Source organism: Sphaeramia orbicularis, chromosome 5, assembly GCF_902148855.1.
Source record: "Sphaeramia orbicularis chromosome 5, fSphaOr1.1, whole genome shotgun sequence".
NCBI classification, from domain to species: Eukaryota; Metazoa; Chordata; class Actinopteri; order Kurtiformes; family Apogonidae; genus Sphaeramia; species Sphaeramia orbicularis.
This window is the reverse complement of record NC_043961.1, coordinates 46,474,297-46,499,695: the sequence shown is the minus strand read 5'-3', so window position 1 is coordinate 46,499,695 and position 25,399 is coordinate 46,474,297. Positions and strand designations below refer to the sequence as shown.

At 38.5% G+C, this 25,399-nt stretch overlaps 2 protein-coding genes across 8 annotated transcripts in view; one reads left to right on the top strand and one right to left on the bottom strand.

Annotated features, from left to right (window-relative positions):
* dctn2 (dynactin 2 (p50)) overlaps positions 1-286 on the bottom strand; it is a 29,131-nt gene extending 28,845 nt beyond the window's left edge. For both annotated transcript variants that reach the window (XM_030134172.1, XM_030134173.1), the window contains exon 1: positions 86-286. In XM_030134172.1, coding sequence (XP_029990032.1) covers positions 86-121 — 36 coding nt within the window. In that variant the 5' untranslated portion in view covers positions 122-286. The remainder of the gene's footprint in view (positions 1-85) is intronic.
* Positions 287-1,896: 1,610 nt separating this feature from the next.
* kif5ab (kinesin family member 5A, b) overlaps positions 1,897-25,399 on the top strand; it is a 142,079-nt gene continuing 118,576 nt past the window's right edge. For all 6 annotated transcript variants that reach the window (XM_030134310.1, XM_030134314.1, XM_030134311.1 and 3 more), the window contains exon 1: positions 1,897-2,377. In XM_030134310.1, the coding sequence (XP_029990170.1) occupies positions 2,249-2,377 (129 nt within the window). In that variant the 5' untranslated portion in view covers positions 1,897-2,248. The remainder of the gene's footprint in view (positions 2,378-25,399) is intronic.

Below are 25,399 nucleotides of genomic sequence, written 5' to 3'. Positions count from 1 at the left end.
GATATTAGCTAACCTAGCTACCATGGCTTTTAGCTAACATGGCCAAATAGAAAACTAGCTAATCTGACTAGCGTTAGCCACTTACAATTCCTGGCAAGTTTGCGTATTTCGGATCAGCCATTGTCAGTGAGTAGCAACGTCAGGGCCAAAAAATCAGGAAATACTGCAAGGACAACCGTTAAAACGCGTCTATTGTAGATAAAGAGTATCGAAGTATAACAAAAGCTAACGACAGATGACCCAGCAGTCTCTCAGCCGGTGGAGGCTGATGTGGTGACTGGTTCCGTTTGACAAGCGTGTCCGTTAGGTTTATGTTAGCGGCGTACATGGATGGGCGGTGCTTTCCTTGATACCGCTCTGGTAAACTAACTGACGGCCTACAAACGAATAAAACAAACACCCCAATAACGTTGACGCTCCGCGACGCATGCGGTCCTGTTGACCAATGCAATTTACTAAGGTTCAGCACCGTTTTCTATTGTTTTTTTAGTAAAGTGCTTTATCCATATCCAGTGATTTTACTACTCGATATGTCAAAACAGCAAAGCTGGTTTATCTTTACTTTAATAAACAAATTGTTCATTTGTTGTAACAGACTAGTCACACGGTGGCGCTAAAGGTCCGACTACATCTCTCAAACAGTCGACAGGAGATTGTTGATTGAGAAGATGAATCACTCTGCTGTTGATATAGCCATTTAGGTACATAATACAACTGTGAGACAATGTTAATGTTTAATTCTGGCTCATTTGGTCACTTTAACAAATGAGTCGTAACCAGAACCACAAATAAAAAGAATATGAGAAGGTAGAGGAGAATCTAACTGTTCTCCATATCTAACATCATTCAGTCACTGAAAATGTATTGTGTTAATATTCTATTCAATCTGTCATATTACATAGAAGCTGAATCTTTCAAAGGAAATGCCTTTTTATTCATTCATAAACAAAATAAAACACACTCTCTGCAGTGTCTTTTCTATTTCTTTGTAATTCAGCTTGTAGTGGGCTGTTTAAGTTGTGACTTCCAGGTCTAATGCTCACTATGGCGATGAGCCAGAGCACAGCGTTAAAGTTTTGGGATAATTTGTTGAGATTAAACAGGCTACCTCTGGATCGTCTTTTAAATCACCTATTGTCTATCTTTTTTCACACCCCATTAAGTTTTTTTTTTTTTTTTTTTTTGTATTATTTCCTGTTGTATGTAGACTGCTGGGCCTCTGGGAACCACTTTCTAACATTCTTTAAAAGGTGTTATACAAATAAAGTTTATTATGCCTAACAACTTGTTAGGATTAACACAAGACTTATAGTTTGAAAGTTGCATGCAACGTGTCATGGAGACATAAATTATCATCTTGTCTATCCTCCCTGTATTGGTGCCTTCAAATGCAAGGCAGAATCTGGAGAACTGTAAACCTCTGGGCGCTTGCTAATGTTTGATTCCCATGGTGCTTCTCAGCAGCAGTCATGCAAAACAGCATTGCCATGGCGACCAGTCTGGTGGAGACATAGCCTGAAAAAGAGTGGGATGTTTTCCTTAAAAACAGTTGGAGAAAATATCTCAAAATCTGTTTTGCAATAGCCTGTGCGTTACAGCGGTTCCAACTTGACTATGGTTAAAACTAAAACTCTCACAACTTTTTTTTCTGCTGCTGAGGTCAGAGCAATCGACTGTGGTGTCAAGAATTCCAAGCAGAGTCAGAGATCTTCTCCGTCCGGGCCTCGGTCCCTGTGCTCAGTGGTGCTGATGAGAGAGGATTCGAGTCGCTCCCTAACCACGCCCCCGGTGAGAGAGAGAGAGAGAGAGAGAGAGAGAGAGAGAGAGAGAGAGAGAGAGAGAGAGAGAGAGAGAGTGGGGGGGGGGGGGGGGATGACAGTGATGCAAAGCATGTTTCTCAACAGCCTGCAGCCTCCTTCTCTCTCCAGACTCCACCGACCATCGGACCAGTTTGGAATATACTCCACATTTCAACTCTTCCGTCTGCTCTCCGCCCTCTCTGCTTCTCCTGCGTTTAGTTTTTATCCACTTTAAAACACACTCTCACGTGTTTAGATTTTTACTGGTTATTCAGTCTAATATCTCCCAAAACTCGTAGTTGCACATTATTCCAAATGCTTCTCCTGCCAGCCTCGCTCTGCATGTGGGTAAAGCCGGTGGTCTAAGGCTGCGTCCAGGTTTTCTCCGAAGAAAGGTTCTCTAGTAATAATCTTTTGGAATCGCGATCACTATTTTTTCCCCTCCCATAATGGCTGATGCTAACGCTGAATGCAATATTAAGGTGTTGTGTCGTTTTCGTCCACTAAACCAGTCCGAAATTTTCCGTGGAGATAAGTTCATCCCAATATTTCAAGGAGAAGACACTGTCACCTTCGGGGTAAGTTATTTCTATCAATCCCCTCTTGATTATTATTATCCAAAGGGCTAGGCTGCACTTACACCTCGCACACGCACATCAGATATAGGATACTACAATATAGGACTGGGGAGCTTTAAGGCTTGTGGCAGGGATCAAACTAAGTATAGCCCCCAATATTCTGATCAGCAGGCTGCATAATTCAGGTACTGACTGGCGCTGAAATGCACCACGCTTTCCAGCAAACTGTCATTTAGAAAAACAAACAAGATCAAAATGATGAAGAGCCACTCATGACATGTTTCAGATCATTTGCCAGCATCATATCTTTGTGAATTTCAGTGTAAGATCAATAACCTCCTGAAGCTTGAGCTTTGCCATCATTTTTTATAATAAAGTACTTCATGACTCCACCTTCTCAATCCCACACTGTCATCATTATTATTGTCATCTGCTTTCTTTGGACGATTGATTTGCAGAATTTGGGTGTATTTCCTGTCTGAAAACTGGCACAGGATTGATTGATGTTATTGTTGATGCAGCTTGAATTTATTAGATACTGAAATGGCAATGGGAATTGTAATTATTATACTCTGTGGGTTGTTTCAGTCCAATTAATGGATTTTGGCTTTGTCTAATCACTGACTGAGTAGCTGCTGATGACTGGTGGTCACAGCTTTGGAGCTGCAAACAAATGGGTTGTTAATGAAGTCTGATGGATACTTGTACCTGAAGCTGAGGTTAAACAGTATGATTGTGATCCCTGTTACACAGACATTTGAGTAAAAAAAAAAATCACTGGCCTAGAGGAGAAATATTAGAGTGCTCTATAAATGCAAATGTTGTCATTGTTTAAAGGGTAGTATGTTTTGGCCCATGTGAAAACACACACACACACACACACACACACACACACACACACACACACACACAGAGAGAGAGAGAGAGAGAGAGAGAGAGAGAGAGAGAGAGAGAGAGAGAGAGAGAGAGAGGGAAAGACTCACAAACGTTTAAATACCAGTGGAATTAATCATGTGTACAGCACTGATTATATGTATCTGCATCCCTTTGTACAGTATGAATATGTATATGTATTTATGTTACATAGTGTACGCATCCATGCATAAAACAGCCCCTGGTCTAAACACACAAGGAAATGGAGGGGGGGTGCAGTGATAGAGAAATATATACCCATTTGGCCTGAGGTTTGACTTGCAGTGATGATGGAGATAGCAGCAGTCCCACTCCTTCACACACAGACACACATATTGAAATTCAGCACAGCCCTGTTGGTGTACATACCACAATATGTGACTGTCTTGCATATCTTGGGTTCAGCAGCAGAATGTCTTCCACAGGCATTATTATTTTGTTGTTTTTAGATATTTTGTTGAGAGGAATGTTGCTACTGCAACACCAGTCACTTGTGCATCAATTTTGGCAGCTGCATCTGAATGTACAGGCAAAATGACAAATTAAAGGAAAAGGAATAGTGTATTAGTGAGGTGTTAGGCCACTACATGTCAACAGAAGCACAGTTTTAATGAACTTTAGCCTTGATTCTACAAGTCAAACTGTCCTAAAGGGATGAACACTATTCTTCTGATATGCTCCCTCATTTGGTACTTTAATAATGGCAGTGCAGAGTATGTAGGAACTGCAGTATAACCATGTAAAATTTCCACATTGCATTTAGCTGTATTTTTTTTTATATAAAGTCAAAGTGAATGAAGGATAATGCTGCTTCAGAAATGCTTGAAAATTAAAAAAAAAAAAAAAAAAAGACAAAACATCACTTTGACTATAAATTGTAACTCAAATTTATATATTTTTCTGTTTTCTGTTTTTGTATATTATTCAGCCCTACACTATACAAAAATGCTTTTATGTATCCATGCAACCATGTTTGTAAGAAAAATCATGTACACATGTTTTCTATCTATCCATGCATTCTAAATGCAAAATAACCCCTGCTAAATGAGACCAAAACTGTGGGTTGGGGGTCAGAGAAAGTACAGTAAACACCCATTTGGCCTGAGGTTTGACTTCAAGTGATGATGAAGACTGTAACAGAAAATCCCTGTTGGATTACTCCATCACACACATATGCACAGACACATTGAAATGCAACGCAGCATTGTTGGCATAGATACCTCGGTGTGGCTGTCTTCCATATCATGGTTTCTGCAGCAGGATGTCTTCCACAAGCAATTGAACTCTGACTATTACATTATTATAATGTTATTTGGAGAGAGTCATTCATGAATCAGTTTTGACAGCTGCATTTGAATGGATCTCTGTTGTATGTGTAGAGATGATGATTGAAAATGCATTCACTTGTTCATTCTTGAGACTGTATTTGTACTATATGGTATTATATCTCAGTTTTGTATTTCACAGAATGTATTAAATCATTGGTTCCTGATGTTTTTTTGTTTTTTTTTCATGGAGCCCTTGCTATGTAAGTAAAGCCCCTTCAACCCACATGACACCAAAAGAGTAAAGCGATTAATTCCAAAGCTTTATAGGTAAAAAATAAACATCCATTATATCTGTTTTACTTTTCATTTTGGTTTGTCTTGGATATCTTTGTTAATATGCTTAAAGCAGCGTATGATGTTCATCACCAATTTTTCATCAAATGTGTAAAACTCAAGTGGTAGCCTAAGTATCACGAATCCGTTAGTCTTTCCGTGATTATGCACCTGAATCACTTCCCTCACAGTGAACAACATCAAAGTTGACTCCGTCCCAAGCAGTCTGTTTGTTTACATATGGATTTGTGATACTTAGGCTATCATTTGGGTTTTACACATTTGTTGAAAAATTGGTGACGAATGTCATATGCTGCTTTAATACACCTTTTAAGGAGGTAAGAGGTCACACAGGTGCAGCTTACCATTTACCCTCCTATATGAGGACCAATAGACCTTAGCTCTAAATTTTGTTTAGGGCAATATAAACTTTTGATTATTCTCTGTGATAGTATGATCTAATTTTTACAACCTCACAACAAAAAGCAGGCAGAAGCTCTTTCTAAACAAATATCCCTCTCCATTGATGATCCCTCATTATGCTGCTTTTCTCTGTTTACATTAAACCAAAGTCAGCATAACGCTGCTCCAGTGAGGGGTTTTAGATAGGATGACTTTGTTCCAGGATAGGCATTTTTAACACAAAAGCTTAAAAAAGCAGAAAACACACAGTTGTGATTGATATCACTATAAATAGTTACATCAGTTGCAGGTGCATCAGTTTCAGGTTTTCAGGAATTGTGTGCTATTTCATCAGAGTGGCCCCCTGGAGCATCTACCTGGAACAGAGCCATAGTTCATGTTATCAGTAACACCTGTGCTATGTCTGCTTCCATAAGCCACAATGTCTGAAGTATGAGGTATGACACAGCAGAGTCTAGTATGATATGAAACCATAGACTGTATATGAATAGTGACTGTTTTGAAGCCCTCAGTTCAGTGTTAAGACCATCTTGTTTTTTTTGAGGCAGGTGCCTCTAAATAGTGCTAGGCGATACCATACTTTATGATTTGATACAATACTGATTACTTTTTTGGCATATATTCAATACCTGATTCAGATACTTTCAGTGATTTTTTTTTTAAGTAAAATGTTACACTTAAATGACATCTCACATGACAAATACTGTCCGTTTAACAGCTTTAATGTGAATAAACTTTGGTGGTCATTTTTTTAAGCAATGAAATAAATTTAGAAAAACACATATATAATAAATAATTAAAATAAATATGAATTAAAATATAAAAATGAAACACAAATGAATATAAGTATGAATTAAATTAAAATGTCAAAATGAAACACAGAAGTAATAAATAATTAGCCCACACATATGAACTAAATAAAAATAAAGAAATAATACACACACACACAAAAAAAAAAACAGAACGTAATTTGAATGTATTCATTGAATACAATGAAATGGTTACAACTCCAAAGACCTTTTTTTTTTTTTAACAAGATCTACACATTTCACATTTTTATAACAGAACGAAGTTAGAAAACAATAAAATTGGCTGCAATTCTGACAGAACTGGGCTAATTTTCAGGTGTTTAAAAAGGTTGCTTGTGTTGCTGCAGTGTTGTACATTTTTACTACACAGACTACACTTTGGGTAGTTTTAACTATGGATGAAAAGTACACCCACCAGAGGCGATTTCTCATAGACTGCAAGGGAAGCCCAGCTTCCCCTAAAATTACGAAAATTAAATGGTCAAATATGTTTGGTTGTGTTGACATTTCATTGACTACAAATGTGTTAGAACATGTTCATCTCACAGACGAGTTCATTCAGAATCAGCTTTATCACACATCAACGGACTCAATGTTGTTCACTTCTTATACATTCCCTTTGCACTGTTTTCTCATACGGTCTATGGTCAGTGCATTTGCCCGTAGAAGCCTGGCGTCTATGGGCTTCAATGGGACTTCATGGAACAGTTTTTTTTCATTGCCTCAAAACTGGACGGTAATTGGATAAATGCCATGATGTTGTCCCGCCCCCGGACGCCCAGCGTCTCTGGGAGTGAATGGAGCTGTGGGCGGAGCTCGGTCGGGCTGGACACTGGGGATTCCATGTGCTGATTGGAGGATCAGTTGAAAGGCTAAATCCCGTTTGATTGACCGCTATTTTGAGAGCTACTCCTTCACTTGACAGTTTAATACCATCGCGCATGCTGCTGTGAAATTGAGAAACCACTATGAAATTACTTGTTCATTTCTTGCACAGTAAATAAAACACACTCATTGTACTTCCTTGTTTCAACTTAACATAATTTCATCGATTTCTTGTTTCAGTTACATAATTTAATCATTTCTTGTTCGAGTTTAATATCGTTTTGTAGATAGTTAAATCAGTCATACCGTTGGCTAGGTTGGAGTGAACTAGCTATCTAGCAAGGTGCACATGGTGGCAGACTGCTAATGGTGTATACCTAATTTTGGCAAAGCCATTTGATAGTCTTCTTTATGAGGAGAAACTTTGAATTAAACAGCAGGGCAGATCAACACCTGACAAGACGCCTACTTGGTACGATAAGGTCACTGACCATTTTCTTAAAAAGGAATGGAGGGCCGAATTTATGTTTAAATTACTTGACAATTTTTTTGATGTAAGCCGACAATGAGCTTCCCCTCTCTGAAAGATGAGCAGCCACCACTGACGCCCACCATACACTTCTCTTTCTCTCAGCCATGCTCTCCTTTCCGAGACACGCAGCTGCAGACTGAACTGTTGGCAGTAGGCTAAAAACAGCTAATCGCTGCACTTCTGGTCACATGACATGGACAGACTAGTTCAATTTTATGCTGCTGGGGGGGTGTCAGTATAAAACCTTGAAGTAAGTTACCCTATAAGATTCAGACGTGACACAGGTGCTTTTATTTTGCATTTATTAATTAATATAGATAGTTTATTAGCGTAGTCGATACTCAAATGAGTACTGTGTGAGTATTGATATAGCGATACCACAGAATCGATTTGCCCACCACTACCTCTGATTGTATAAGGTGGAAGATGTAGAGTTGTGACCTACAGTATAAGGCTGACCAAGCTAGTGATAGCTTACTGAAAACACCAAACATTCCAACTAAAAGTGTGCTGTTAAACACCACCGAATAATTCCAGCTATTTAATAAATATTAACACATATTTGTATTAGACAGAAATGATGTGAAAGATGTAAAATGTACAAACACACTAATTATGGCTACCTGAGCTGATTAGCAGGCTTGCTGAAAGCTCAAATAATTCATGCTAAGAAGAATTCATGCTAACATCAGTTAATACAGTGAAGTCACACTGGTTATTGCAATGAAACTCCAGTACACCTTAAAAAAAAAAAAAAAAAAAAAAAAAAAAAAAAATCAGAATTATCTGATGGTCTTGTCAGTGTCACTCCTTAAATACAACTAGAACAAAGCTGCTTGTCAAGGGAAAAAAACTTTTATTTAATAAACAAAGACCCTGAATGTCAGACTCAACAGCATTGCTAACACTAGTAAAATGCTAGTAAACAGCATGGAAAACTGAGACGGACTCACCTTTCAGCCACAATGGCCACTCCTTTAATTATGCAGAACTTTTTCTGAATTTTTATGATCAAACAGACTAGTGCATATTTGGTTACCTAGCAGACTAGCTTACCGGCAATATACTGCTAATCCAATACAAATGAATGCTAACATTAGTTCCAGTAGTGAAGTTACATAAACAGGCGAGGCATTGTTAGTAAGCACAGGTAAACTTCATGACAGAATCCCGTTTTGTTAGTGTAACTCTATGACCACAATTATGGTACAGGTGTCTGTCACTGAAAAATGTGTCTGTTTCTCACAGCGTCCACATTATTACCTCTGCCAAGGAGGTTATATTTTTGCCAGGGTTTGTTTGTTTGTTTGTCTGTCCATTAGTGTGCAACATAACTCAAAAAGTTATGGACAGATTGAGATGAAATTTTCAGGGTTTGTTGGAAATGGGATAAGGAAGAAATGATTAAATTTTGGGGGTGATCGGGGGTGGGGGGTCCACGGGGGGGGCCACTGATCAGCCTTGGCGGAGGTCTGCGCTCTCCGAGTGCTTCTAGTTCATTATGCATAACTTTAAAACTTGACCCTTGTTCTGAGTCTAACCCCATCTACAGTTTCATGTATGGATGTGTGACAGGAGTAGTTCACAGAAATCCGTGTATCAGAGAATCACAAGATGCTTCTGCAGAACCATATGAGGATCCAGAAGGCTTGGTTTGCTTAAACTCTGAAAGCCACTCTTCAAAATGAGTACCTGTTCAAGCACACTGTCAAGCAGTACTATCCCACAGGGTGCTTTAGTCCCCTGAAGCGCCTTACCAGAATTTGCAGACAAAAGAACAGTTCTACAGACCATGTAGTGTCACTGTGGTTTCAGTGCATTATTTTGTATTTAATGCTAGTACAAGCAAATTAACTGACTGAGGCAGAGGTTTTATTTTATTGTTTTACTGCTCCTGTAAGAGTCCAGTGGTTCTGAATGGAATGATGTAATGACTCATGTTTGAGCGATTGAAAATGAGCAAGGTTTGGAAGAATTTAACTAAAGGACAGAGTGAAGACCTCTGAATAGTGTCATTAAAATTTTCTTTGCACAAATTTTGTGATGAAGAGTGATCCGTGACATTTGAGTCTGCTTCATCATAAATGTATGAAGACCCAAGAAGCTTTCAAAGTGGGATGTATTATAGAATATCTATAAAATACAGATCTTTATGAATTTGCTGATTTTATTCATATTAGTAGTGTTTTTCATCATAATCCATATAATACTATTTATTGTTCAGTTTTTAGTATCACTTTAACAAAATTTAAATTGGTTGTTTTATAATTAGGTGTCACAGTATTTGTCTCACACCATCATAGTATTGGCTCCACAGTTTGGTACATGGTACAGGCATGATGAACAGGACAAATACATCAATCATTCATACTTTTACGGACACCCTATCACCATCCAGGCAAGTTTAGTAACACTCCAATCCAGCAGGTGGTGGTAAGTCAGAAGTCACTATCGCTTTATACCAGGTAAACACAGACAATAAACCAAAAGAAAGCAAAAGGATGTAGATAATATCCAAGCATCATTAAATTAACTTAAGTTACTGGTTTACAAAAACACCTACCTTATCATGAAGGTAATCCTGTTTTCTGCTAACAAACAGTCTTGTGGGTTCTAGTCCTTTACAGTGTGTACAGCAAAGTGGACAAAAGTTCAACGTTCCCACCTTGAACAGGCTGTGGAGAAAAAGGGTGAAGTTGCGCACCCTTCCTGTGATCTTTGGTGCAAATGCTGGACTGAGAACCACGGCACTAAATCACTTTTCTAAATTAATTATTTTAAGCCAGTGCCTCTATAGATGAAATTAATTTTTCAAACTTGCCCAACAGTTTCAAACTATTTGTGCAGAGATGAAGTAAAAGTCACACTATGTTATAACAAGAACTATGATCTGACACTATAAAAAGAAAACGCATACACTGTACTGTACTGTACTGTACTGTACTGTACGCAACACTGTACTGTCTCCTAACAACGCCTTAGCATGAAAGCTGGAGCCGTCAAAGTTGCTAATGTCTGGAAAAATCATGTCTGGGCTTATACTGTCATTCATTTCATGGGCTAATCACACAGGAGTTTCCTCTTTATTCTGATGAATGTAATCACAAAACAGTGTGTGCAGCTTCCATCTTTTTGCATGTAATTACTTCAGAGGTGTGTTGGAAGGGAGGGATTTCAGGTGTGGAAATGTATTATGAATATGTGTTTTCCCTCTGTAGCATTTTTGTAGCTGTGGAATTGTCTTGGAGGAAGTTATAGGAAGAAAAGTGTCTCTTGAGAGCTGAAATGTTGCGGCCATCAGATTGGATCAGGATTTAAAATATCAGGCCGACAGCGAAGCAGACATGCTGCAGGGACACTGTAGCAACAACTAAGTGCTCACATTCTGACAGTTGATAAAACAATTCACATCTGGGCATTGCTGATGGCCTCACATTTGTCTGCTTAAGGAAAGCTCCTTCCAGAAGTTGGTTAAGTGACAGAGTGAGTTGTTGAGTGATGGTTTGGGTGCACCTGGGTGGCAGGCAGGAGCAGATTAAAGATCAGAAAGGATGGTGTGGTGTGTGCTCAGAATTGGTAAAGAGACAGCTCTGGGTTGTGCTCACCGATTGGCTGTATTTTCACCAATGCTGCAATTTGAACATGTGGGATACATATGTCAAAATGAATGACTGAAAAAGGGAAAAATAAGAAAATAATATTTCATGCATTCATCTAGGGCTGCACTCTGGGTATACAGATCATATGTCACAGGTGTCTTAGCCAACTGAAGTTCTTCAGGTTGAGTTTTTCGTCAGTGTACATTGCATTAGAATAGGAGTTGGACAAATAGGAGCTGATAAAATTTGCAGAGACAAAAGGAGGAACAACAATTAAAGGGAAATGTAGCTTTGGTTTACTGGTTAAATAACTGGCATCACTCTATGAGTAGAGGCAATCGTGAGAGGGCTGCATATGCAGCATATGCATAATTGATTTTTCAAATGCTCAAAAATATCTGCCCTTGACTGTGTTGCGTGTAATGTGTTTGTAAACCATCAGTGAAGTCCATGCCAATAGACTTGCAACTGCCAGCCTGTATGAAAAACATGAAAATATTGTGTGGATGGATTCGTGAGTAGACTATAGTCTAAATTAAATACTGATATACTAATGTTTTGGTTTTTACTGGGATATAGCTTTGTATTCTTACTATTATGATTTGTGTTGTGTTCTGGCTCACTTTTTCACCTTTTGATGAGGTTTGTGTTGTTACATCTCACAGACTGAGTTGCTGAGACAGAGACATGTGTCAAACAGTGAATTTTCTCTTGGTCTATGAGTCTGACAAATGGCATTTAATGTCAGAACGCTCAAAGGACATGTGACAAATGGGTCCAATTTTATCTTGGACCCATCACCCTTGGGTGACTATAGGGCAAAAGAATCAGCTGTAAATCACACTTAATTTATACAATTGGAATGCATGGCACTGGCGTTAGTCTCCTAAAGGGTTTGGACAATGGAGAAACCATGTGACTGTGATTCTTGAGTGGACTGTCTTGGTTCTGAATTGTCTTTGGGTAAAGATAAAGCAGTGTTATGTGCATGTGCTTTGTGCTATGTTACGTATATGCCGCAACTAGGGATGTAACGATTACTGGTATAACGATAAACTTCCGACGGTTAGTTCTACCACTTAATTTCTAATTATCCTGATAACCATGTTTGATTACCGCACTTCAGAAATCACGGTGATACTGCTCATTTCTCGGAGAAGCAGTGGCATTCCAGGTGTGCATGCTCAGTCTGCAATATTTTGCCTCTGAAAACATAGCTGAAGGCACCTGTACGGCGAGCGCTCCGGAGGTTTGGGGATAGCTGGCTCCAGCACAGACCTGATCTGTCCGAGCGGACCCAGTCCGTCTGAGTGCACAGACCTGGTCCAAGTGCACAGCGAGAGAGAGAGAGCGCACAACCCGCTGCTTCAGATCCTCACCTGACAGAGAAACTGTCTCAATATAGATACTCAGGTCAAACTCATGCCAGTTAAAATGGGGCCCAAATGAGTGAGCCTCAACTTTACAGACACATGATATGTGGAAAAACCAAGGGAGAGGAGGCTTTATGAACTGACCTCCAGAGTAACTTGACCATATGCCACTGTTGGAATTTGTCTATCACTCTCCAGGAGTGCCACCACTGACCAGTCTGGATCAGATCACACTAACAAGTTTTAAAATCCTTATTCTTTCAGAATATTTACATTTGTTCATTAAACAGTTCAGGAAAATATGATTGTGTTTCACTTTCTGTTTGTGTGTGTACAATGGTGTATATGTGTGACACTGTGAATGATCTGATATGGAAAATGGTCAAACAAGCTCCACTATGACCTGTCCAACTACTTTTGTTCCCACTAAAAAAACACTCAGGAATCAATAGGAGAATTGATAAGGAATTTGACTGGTAAGCAGAATCGACAATCACATTAATATTGATAAAATCCTATCAATTCTCACCCCTAGTGCAAATTTCTCTTATGGCCATAAGGTGCCATCTTTAATGCACATTTGTATGTTTGATGTTTACATGTTAATATTTTAATGTTTCTGCCAACAGAAAGTACATTGTGCGTTTTATTTTGTTTTTTTCAAAATACAACTTGATTCCATTATTTCAGTGTGTGTATAAGCACTTTTTGAACATTTTGAGCACATTTCAACAATACTGCAATAGTAGGCCCTCTCCCACCGCAGGAACTTTTGCAGGAACTTTCTGTATTACCCTGAACTTTCAAAGTTCCTGGTGTGTTTCCACCGAAAATTACCCTGGTAACTGACCCTCCCCCGGTCTCGAATTTACCCCGAAGAAGTTCCTCGTTAGGAGGTAGTACTTTCCAGATTACCAGGAACTTTAAGGGGCGGGGCTGTGTGCAGGAGAAGGCTGAGTGGTGGACTAGACTAGCAGCATTTCCGCATTCTGTTCACCACCAATATTTAACTCATTTAATTTCCACAAGCTTTGCATTTTGATAATTTGGAAAATGGATGTGATAATTTTAGTCACAATAACTGTGATATGAAATTTTCATATCATTACATCCCTAGCTGTAGCCTGGGTCACTGACTTCAGGATGTTTTGTGTTTTTTTACGCATGCATTACAGCTATAGGTAAGACTGTGAATTCATTTCATACAAATTCAATTAACACATTTGATCTAAAAAAGTTGGTTTTGGTACACACAACTGGGACTTACATTTCACTCAGAAGACATGTGGTTGAGTCAGACTTGAACTTTTGTGATCCACCCACATATTTAAGGATTAATTGTTATTTCTTTGAAATGTGGAGCAGCAGTATAGAAGCAGAAAAAAGTAGCTTGGTACTAAAGACCTTTCACACTATTAAACCTTTCTTAAAAAAGAAGAGCTCACTAGATAGGTTGTAAGATGTCACATTTATAATTGTGAATCCCTGTATTTGGTAGAACTGGGATTCTAAAATGTTTCCCTCAGTTCAGAAAGAACTGTGGAAAAAATTTCTTCTGCCCTGGAAATAACCTATCTTCTGAGAACCCTTTTTCTGGGCAGAATAACTTCCTCTACAGATGTCAAACACAAACACGTTGTGTCCCAGAAGTCCCAATCCTCACAGATTCTTTTTACTACTGTAGTATTAGGAGCAGAAACACAAGCAACTGTATGTTTAGAACACAAGAAGACACACAGATGGGGTTTAATAATGGCTGATTGAAAACTGATACAAGAAATACAGGAAGTGTGGTGCCATAACATAAATTATATTAAACATTTTGTCATTAATTCATTCATCCTTTATCTAGTCTAGGAATGCATTTTATACTGACGAGAAAAGATCAAGAAGCAATGGTGATGAAGACAATTTTTTAAAAAAATCCATAAAACCTAAATATTAACTGGAGGAATTGCAACAAGAACTTAGATGAAACAATGGTGAAGAAAAACAATAGAAGGCAATTCAGCAAGAGAGTAAAAACCACTGAGAATAATTAAAGTAATTACGCTAAAACATTGTGAAATTAAGAATTCAAATTAGCCTTTAGGTAACAATGAAGCAAACATAATCTGTTTGTGTGCTTCTGTTTGTGTTCAGATAGCCTGTGAATTAAAGAGGTGATCAGCAAAATCAGCCAGCACCTGCAATGTAATGAAATCACTTAAATGTGCTCTAAAGGGGCCCATATGGTAAGGAGGTAATGATGTGATGTCAACTGTAGCTAATACAAAAACATTCTGTTGTATATATTTCAAAGTAAGACAGTTGGGTTGTGCTGCATTTCCTTGCAGTGCTTTCAGACATTTCAACACAATTTTCCACATGAGTTATTGGAATGACAGTGGTTATATGTTACATCCTTATCTGTGGGACATTAAAATAAATGTGCTGGTCTCAATCTCATGTCTTTTTTCATCTCACATGCATGCCCACCTGTGGAGCCCTGCAGCCCTCTGTGGCTGTGTGATAGTAATAACCATACTCGGCCTGTTCTGCCCCAAGGCATGGCCTTTGTGTTTTCTCCATTGTGGACCCACACAGCTGTCTGTAGTATTTCACTGTCTCAAATAATGCGTTGTCACAGGGGTCAGATTGTCCCTCCTAATCTCCTTGCATGCGAAGAAGAGTGCCATGATGAATCATTCTTTGGATTCAGTACTATGAATAAATAAATGATCGGGGCTGCCTCAGAGGGAGCAAGATATGGATTTTTTTTTTCATTCTTGCTCTCAGACAACCATAAGAGCTTTGGCACAAGCTAGGCTCATTAAAAATGCATAGTATGCATCATGCAGTGGCAGTATATGACGATAACACATGAATTAAGAGGATGCATGAAACACCGACCCTTTCAGACCTCAGCTTGAGTGTTTGTTGTTGTATCATCAAAAAAGACTCTGAAAACTGTAAGTGCTCGAACAGCATCACTTTCCTTCCCTTATACAAATTGGGGTTATTTTATGGATCATTTTGCCGCTGTCATTGCAAAACTCTTATTTGCTTATGTTTATGTACACACTGGTTTTAACTCAAGGGGGTAAAAGCAGGATAAGATAACTTGATTACACATAATACTAGACACGCCCCATCTGATTTTAAATATAGTACTCAAGAGACCAAGAGGAATTTCCACGGTGGGTTTACTCTGTGGAAACTCTCTTCTGAATGATGCAGTAGGTCATTGTGTCTCTAAAACTGTTTATCCCCTTTAACACAGGCCATTACTTCCCAAGCTACAAGATTCATGCGGGTATATTATGCACCAACGCAAATAATAGAGATGCGCTAATATGCAAGACAAATATAAAGCAGATTTGGCACACCAATATGTCTGCTCCAGGGTCTTATGTCATTATACATAGTCAGTTAGCACAGAAAACCTCCTGAATATGATTAATAACACATTAACGTTACATAAGATACTCTCTGTCCTAACAGGCTAAATGTTTGATGAAGCTATACCTGTGATGTGACGGATGTTCTGTACATTGTATTCAGCTGATGCTTTTTTTTTTTTTTTTAATGCAAAAGTACTGACTGCCGGTAAAAACTCATTAATTGGACTTAAATACAGGTGCTAGCTGTGCAAAATTAATGAAAACCCATTAATCCAATGCAACACTCTTTTTTTTATTTGGACAGGTGTTCATTTAAATGAAGATTAGTGGAGGAAACCTGTACAATTCAAATGAAGTTCAAGATTCCAGTCATATGAACACTGGAATAAACAACTGGAAACCCTTTTAGTGATCCAGTCTATAGAAGAACTCTAGGCAGACCTCTCGGCCACAGACTAGAGGAAGTATGTACTTCATTTTATAGTTATGTGAAGATCTGACTGTTAATTTGCTTTAGCTAGAACATTATGTTTACAAAACAAAAGTAACTGGACAAACAAAAACTGATAGAAATATGAGGATTTTTTTGTAGTCTGTAGAAGTAAGTGGCTGTGCGGGTACCACACAGTTCTATTAATAGCTCTACCATAAAAACATGCTTAGAAATAATTTATGTATCAGTTCACATTATTGTTTTTTTGTAGACGATGTCTTTTTTCTTTATCTGTGGTGAGTTTCAACATTCACAGAGCCTCTGATCAGTCCTTTAGTTATCTTCTGGGGTCTTCCAGGCTAAGTTGCTGAGCTCACCAGTGGATTCCCGTGAACAGCTACCAAATGCTATTCAGTGTTTGGAATTATTTGATAGAGATTAACCAGGGAACAGGACACATCTGGACATGAAACTGCTTGTTAGTCAGTTGTCCAATTACTTTTGAGCCTCTAGAACTATGTTTAAAAGATTTAGTGCGTGACATTTAGCAGCGAAGTTGCAGATTACAGCCAAGTAAATACCCAGTCACCTTGGGTGGCAAGACACTTGGTAGAGCCATTGTTTATTTTATCCATTCTGGGATTTTTAACCAAGGAAATAATGACTCTGGTCCACACTCAGAAATATTAGGTAGTCATTATACACCTTTACAATGGACAAAAATCAAAAAAGGAAGCAAAAAAAGAATATATCTGTTCTGAGCTACTGTAGAAACATAAAGGACCCCATGAAGGTGATCCACTCCCATTGTAAATTATATACTGATATGAACAGTTCACTCTAGTAAGTAATGAAAACCCCACATGTCTAATTTTTGTTATTATACATTAATGAAAATATAATTACGGACATTATTTTCATTTCTGCAATTAGATCCTCCAGTATCCCCCAAAGTATGTTGATCTGTTAACATGCAAAGTAACTGCATGAAGAAAACATCCTTACTTTGTAAAGCCTCTGTCGGCCATTATCCAGTTATATTTAACCTTGACCTTTGAGGCTGTAAATGTATCCTGATAAACTGTGTTAACTAAGCTTTAGAATTGTTATATCAAGTGTTCAGCCTCTGCACAATGGCACTGACAATGAGAGATAGTAACTTATTTGCAGCCAAATTGTGGGTCCTTGTATTGGCAAATTCAAATGAAATGAGCACATTAGCAAACTATTGATTCTCTATGTTCTGCACACCATTTATTATATGGATTACAAGTCTAGCGTTGAGTCTCACAAGTGTTTGCTGTGTTGGGTGAAGAGAGGATTAGAAAAACCTTCTCAAAGATAGTTTATTCTGCAGTGAAATGCTCAGTTTCGATTTGCACTGTCTTCTTCTTGCTTAGGTGTGCTTCTGCAGCAGAAAATAAGCATATAATATTACCAAAATGAACTAGTTATTCATCAGTGTGATTTCTGATAGAAAAGCAGCTCCTCCCCGGGGCTCAGTATCTTTTATTCTTTTCCTTTCTTGGTGCTGAAAAGAGAAAATGGGAGGGGAAAACAAACTGTTGACGGTGCATATTGAGCACCGACTATGAAGTCAGCTACCTGTCTCGAACCCTTTGTTATTTATAGTGTCATTGCAGCTGTTTCTACTCAGAGAGTTTCCTCACCAATGGCTTTATCTGTCTGCAAACCAAACAGAATCAAAATGGTAGTCCAAAGGGCTGGCCTTGTGCTCGTTTTTTTGCTCTAATTCTATCACTGCAGAGCACACACCCGATCCAATTAGCCAGTGTAATGGGATTCCTGTGTAGGGTCAAGATCTGTGCTCATTTCTCCTGGCTGACACCAATCTCAGAGCAGAACCCAGCCTCCTCATCCTCCTCTGTCTCCCCAGTACACAGTTGACTGTATTTTTCTGCCTTGCTATATTTCATGGTGTAATTACTCTGCTGCTCATTTCCTCATGACTCAGCAGCCGTTTTGGGGAAGATGTGAGAGACCCATCGTTTGCTGCTGTCTCATTAAGTTTTGGGAGAGGCTTCAATCTGGGTCCCATGGAGTCAAGGGGGGCATTTCTGTCAATCAGAAGTTGAATATTAAGGAGTCAAGCGAGTTTGCTACGTTTATTTACATCAAGCTGCAAAGACACATTTGAGTCTGTGAAATGAGGAACAGACCGCCTGGGTTCATTTCGCTGTATTTCAAGAGCAAAATCAATATTCTAATCACTCTGGAGAACTTGGCCTATTTTAAAGTGTAGTGGACCTAATCTATCTGTCCATAACCTCTGTCCATAAGGCTTCCAGCTGTCTCCCTCATCCTTTCCCTAATATTAATATTATACTGACACAGATGTGCGGCAGTTCAGGCTCAACAGGATATTAGCTGCCAGTTTCTTCGTCTCATCTTTATTTTTGCTCATGATGTACTCATGCCAGGGTTAGATAAGCTTGTGCCAGTTCATCAACACTTTTCCTGCCCATTTCTCCCTCTTTATGACAGAAGTGGGCTGTGACTACTAGGCTTTTAGCTCTGGGGTGCGTTAATGGAGCATCCTCTTAATTAGCTGCAACTCCGCTCTGTTCAGGATGCTTTCCCTGGTCCCTGTGTTGTTCCCCTCTGGTGCCTCTAGGCAGTACACTGTAACTGCACATGCTCCATACACGTGTGTACATGCACATGCCAAGACCCAAAGCAGTCAACGCTATGCCAGCCCACTAATGTGACAGCAAGGAAATCCCGAAGGAGCAGGGAAAGAGCACGCCTGCCCTCTGCATGCCCAGGACTTCTCTTGCAATTAATCAAAGTTCAATTTATGGAACATGTACCTTAGGCCACTGATTTCTAACCTTCCTATAGGAAACTGGTGCAAGTAAAGTTCTGGAAACTGTTTTTTAAGCACATTTATTTCACCTCTTTGACCTAGTTTTATCTATTTTACCCTGACTTCTGGTAAACATCTATTTTACTTAAGCTAGAGATGGGAATGGATTGGATTCATTTTATTATATTACATGTTTAAAAATTTTAAGGATGATGTCTAGTGTCCTCCTAAGTTAAAATGGCTCCAGGAAAGAATCATGTCAACGGTCAGTTTAGCCGAACAGATGAGCAGACCCACAGAATATCTAGAACATTGTTTTTAAGCTTCAGTATGTAAGGTTTGTGCTTTTGTGAAATTTCTTCTGTTGTTGTTGCCTCAGTGCCAATTTTTATATCAAGGGCTTGGTTGTTTTTTTTTTTGTTTTTTTTTTGAGAAATATCCTTATGTCCACAAGGGGTGTGTATTGGCAAGAATTTGGCGATACGATACAAATCACAATGCTAGGATCACGATACCATATATCACAATATATCATGATACTGTTTGAAAAGGCAATATCTTTTTGTTTCTTTTTTTTAAATGATTATTTCCTTGAAGAATTGAATTACACCAGAAATATGCACAAATACTAAACACATTTTTATTTGATCACAACAGGATCTAATGCTATATCACCAAATTTTCCTGTGTTAAAACTTAAATTATGTTTTACAGACAGTACAGTTTAAGATCCTGTTCAGATGTTCATATTCTGTAAGTTCAGAACTAACATTATTTAATAAGAGTGTTAAATAATAATAGATAAAATAATACACAAAAAACTAAACTGAACCTCCACAACATCTGCATTTGACTAAATACCTAAAAATATCGATACAGTACTTTTTGATATTGATACAGTATTGTGAAATGAAATATCGCGATATATTGTAGAACCAATATTTTCTTACACCCCTAATGTCCACTGCCACAACAGTGTGCACCACTAGCTACTGTTATCTTAGAAATGGGGTTAGTGAATGTCAAACAATGACTGGCGCCCAGCACACAACAGACTCCAATACAATCATCCCAAGAGTACACAAGGATGCACAAATCTCACATAGTGAACCTTTGATACATTTTGAATGTTTTCTAATAATAGAAAAAAAGACAATAAACTTGCAATTTTTATCTGTTTAAAAATATTCAAATAGCTGTAAACCATATGCTCTTGTATGAATTAACCAATATCCTGAATACAAACAAACTTTTACTGAATAACAATATACAACATAATTATATAGGATATTAATCAAAGCAGTTCACTGTTAAACCAACAAGAACCAGAATAAGTTCAATCAGATGTGTCTGTTTTTAGTGGCCAAAATGTGCACTAAAATTTAATTGGTTCATCTATGAGTCCAAGCAAAGATGGGAGAGCACAGGCCTCATTAATATGTTAAGACACTGTTCACTTCCTGTCTCCTTGATGGGCATGGTCAGAAAGGTTGACAATTGGCGTCAAATCTGAAAGTAGATTAATAAGATCTGGATGCAGTTATAATAATAATCATATCAGTATCACTTGCTTTATTTTCCTGTTCATTTTTATCTCCTTTAGATGAGATTTTTGTCGTGAGATCTCATAAGAGTTTGTTGCTGAGACAGAGAGACCTCAGACACAGTCCATTTTCTACTGATGCATCAAACAGTAGAAAATGGACTGTGTTTGAGCTTTCTTACTAATACACTGCACTGGCACTTACTATGTTAGGTCCATGTCAAATAAATAAACAAATCTAAATCAACAACAATTTTCCTATCTCAGCATTCAACTTCCACTCCTCACTCCCACTCATCATTAACATAATAATTACACACACACACACACACACACACACACACACACACAAACACACACACACACACACACACACACACACATGCCAACACAGTACATCTGAGCAGCATCAGTATTTCCAACAGCAACCTAGCTGGTCTGTCTCTCTGTCCCACTGTCTGTTTTGTCCCACTGTCTTGTGTCAATCTGTCACTTTGTTTTGTCCTGTCCCTGTACACTTTTGTCTATATGTGCCCTCCCTCTATGTAAATAAACAAATCTAAATCTTATCATGTTTAATCAAGACATGAAAATATTAAAATAAAAATAAAATAAATATTTTTTAAAATAATATTTCTCGTCTGATATTGAAATAGTGCTGTTTTTTAAGGACTGTTGTGTAATGTATTGTCTGTTATATGTAGCATTATTACATTATACAAATAGACCTACAGTACTATAAAAAAATGTTTCAGTCATGTTTTGAGTTCATGTAGGCAGTATATTACATAACAAAGACTTTGAGAGCATAAATTTCATGCTCATTTTAATCTTTGCGTATCCTATAATTGGTCCCAACTCAGGCTCTAAAAACACTTCTCCATGCTACAAAATTATGATGGTGATTCTTTGTGGCTCCCAGCAGGTCCACTGATAATCACCTCACCACTTTTGCTTTTTTTTTTTTTTTTAAATTTGCCTGAGTTTGAATTAATTCCATTTTATGAACCATTTCATACCACATGCTTTTTTTTTATCTAGAGACTTTTTACTATCCAAATTACCTAGTTCCATGGCTCTGTCATTAGCTGCAACCAATTCACAAAAAGAAGAGTGTTGTTGATTTTTCCACCAGATTTAAATCGTTGCTCAGTAGTTCTTGCTTTGCTTCATATCCCCCTCAGCTTCACTGCATCACATGACTGGTAGCAGCACATATCAGCTAGAAGTACAAATGTGTGCATATTTTGTAAGATATTTATGTCTTCTGTGTTATCATTTTGGGGTGTCATTTATTATTAATTTTCTGCACTTTTGGTCATTAACAGGGCTCGTGCTAATTGGGCCATGCAGTTCGTTGGCATAGTTTCTGGATTTCTACTTGTGTCTTCCTCTGGCACTGGTGCTTTTGAGGATCAGTCACAGCGCAGAGGCTCTGGATTCAGATTTAATTGGAACTGTGGACCACACAAGGCGCAATTCGACACAGAGCTAAACTTGTCTGCAGCATTTTTTTTCTTGTTTTTTTAGTTATCAGTAGTATCATTTCTCTTCTTGCCTCCATCCAGGCAATGCAGTGTGCTCAGGGGTGCTTGTGTCACACATCAGTGACCAGGATAATAGATCTGTTTCTTAAGAAATGCAATTTTTGTGTAATGTTTTCCCTCATAAAACCTTTATGCTATTTTTTTTCTCAGATACAATACACCTATGATGAATTGATTTACTGTGTGTTTTCACATTAGCATCTGTTTATTGGGTTTCCTCACACCTTTAATGTTACACTATAGTATTAATGCTTAAATGTATACTGTTTTTAAAGTAGGCTTGCTGCCTGAAAATGAGATTTATTCTGTAAGAGAAGCTGAAATGGGTTTGGTGTTTTTTTCCTGCTGCACCTAAGAAACACAGACAGAGACAAAGCTGCTGTCAGGAGCAATTTTGTATCCTGTGGGAATTAATTTTGACTGGATTTACTTATGCACAGGTTGAGATGAAAGCCAGTGGCTGGTGCTGAAATGGAGATAATAATTGCAGGTCCACCAGCCCTTGGATACTTCCTTCAACATCAAATATTCCCTTTAAGATTAGGGACAGCTAATAGCTCTGCCCTCTGACTGTCTCGGGTTGGGATCGAAGCTCTTCGCCTCAGACGAAGGTCACTGATTCCACTTCATGTTAGATGAGACGTTCCTTTCTCAAGGTTTGTTACTATGTTTTGCAGGATTTCTATATAACTATATAAAACGCAAATAACTGGGAGGAGTATGAAGGCTGGAGGTCCCATCAAATGTGACATTGCTGACAAGTACTCAAGCAGTCAGTCTTCATCATGACTGACAAGTGTTTTCTCTTGCCTTCTATTTGTACCTTTTTTCCCCTCTGTTAGTCTCTTAACAATATCTGCATTGACAGTCTGAACTGGGTTTTATTTTCTAAGTGGTGTACTGTACAAGGTTGTTTTTTGTCTCCCTGTGCGATGCTGGTAATAACTGAAAGTGCAAAGCTTTTTCAATGGTGACACAATACACTAAATTGCTTTTTTACACTCATGTTTTAGCAATGTAAAAGTATTTTGTCATGTAAAGTAACCTACCTTTACTCCTTACTTTACACATACAGCAATAGACAGCAAGCAGGTCAAGGCAATTTAAAGAGCTACGTTTAAAGCAACATAATTTTTTAAATGTACTTAGCAAGACAAATCATTTTTGTGTGCTTATCGCTGTCTTTTCTCCATCATTTCTGTCATTTTCTGCCTTAAATGACCTCAGTACATTTGTCTTTGTTTGCATTCTTGTGATCATTTCATTGCATCCTCACTCCTAAAGAAGAGAGGAGGTTGATTGTCAGTGACTTTCAAAACAATTTCATTTTCTGGCAAAGGATGGTTTATTAGTGCCTCAGCAGACAGCTGAACAAATGACACAAAATACTACAAATACCATGTTCAGTACAAATGTACAAAATCTGTTATATTTGGGCTGTGAAAACTGTGAAAATTAATGTGAATGGGGTAGAGACTTCCATGTCCATATTCATCATCACCCAATGATGTAGTGACTGTGGTGGATGTGGAATCTACACCTGTATGTCTTAATAAAAATGCAAGATTTGTTACCATTTTAAAATACTATATATCACATTAAACCTACTGTGAGATACATTGTATGCCTGAGGGGTTCACCAGACCATTCTAAGATTTCACCAGAAGAACAGCTGGTTGTTTTAACCTTGTAAACAACCACTGGCATGCTGGGACCATTTTTCAGCCCAGGAGTTTCATATCCAACTGGCCCACAGACCGGGGATAATACTTATAGTTAGCTGTTTTTCAAGTTATAAATACTAGCGGCATTGTACCCATGGTGCCATTATACGATAGCGTGATAAGTAGAAGTTGTCTGCCACCACTATCGATTTGTAAACTGCCATTTAATCATACATTGTGCAGGTGATTATTTGAGCCAACATGCGAGGCATGAAGGGAAGAGCATGTATTTGTTTGGCCTGTCAAGCATGATTAAATTCATACAGTGGTAGTGAACTGCAGCCTTCACATTGTAGCATGGTCTGGTAGCAGTAGAAATTTCATGAACAGCACCATAACCATCAGTGTTGGGCAAATTACTTCTAAAAAGTAATTAGTTATAGTTACTAATTACTTTTCCAAAAAAGTATTAGAAATAGTAATGGAATTACTCCTTCATAAATGTAATTAGGTACCAGGGAAAGTAATTATTGCATGACTTTTTTGAAAAACCTTCAAATACAGACCTGATCAAAATCTTAAGACCAGTTGAAAAATAGCTAGAATTTACCTTTTGCACATTTGGATCTTAGTGAGGTTTTAAGTAGAGCTACAATATACAAAAGCAAGAAGGGGGAGTGAGACAAAAAGCACTTTGAAAAAGTAATTTATTGAAAACAACAAGTAAACTGAAATAGGCTGTTTATCAGCTGATCAAAAGTTTAAGACCGCAGGCTATAAAAGCCAAAATCTGCTCAAAATTCTCATTTTCTGTCGGGCATTCACACAGTCATGCCCTCCTGATAGCTAAAGCTAAGAAGCTTTCTCTTCTTGAACATGGTCGGATCATCGAGCTGCATAAGCAAGGCCTCTCGCAGCGTGCCATTGCTGCTGAGGTTGGACGCAGTAAGACAGTGATTCTAAATTTTTTGACAGATCCTGAGCATTATGGAACAAAAAAGTCAAGTGGTAGACCCAAAAAAATTATACCTGCGCTGAGCCGGAGGATCCGGTTGACTGCCCGTCAAGATACAGGGCGGTCCTCGACCCAAATTAAGGCCCTCACTGGTGCCGACTGCAGCGCAATAACCATCAGACGGCATCTGTGGGAAAAGGGTTTCAAAAACAAAAAACGAATTCAAAGACCTCGTCTCCTACAACGCCACAAAACTGCCCGTTTAGACTTTGCCAGGGAGCATCAAACATGGGACATTGAAAGGTGGAAAAAAGTTTTATTCTCTGATGAGAAAAAATTTAACCTTGATGGTCCAGATGGCTTCCAACGTTACTGGCATGACAAGGAGATCCCACCTGAGATGTTTTCTACCCGCCACAGTGGAGGGGGGTCCATCATGATCTGGGGTGCTTTTTCATTCAGTGGAACACTGGAGCTTCAGGTGGTGCAGGGTCGTCAAACGGCGGCTGGTTACGTGCAGATGTTGCAGCGGGCATCCCTCATGACTGAGGGCCCTCGTCTGTGTGGGAACAGCTGGGTTTAAAAACAGGACAACG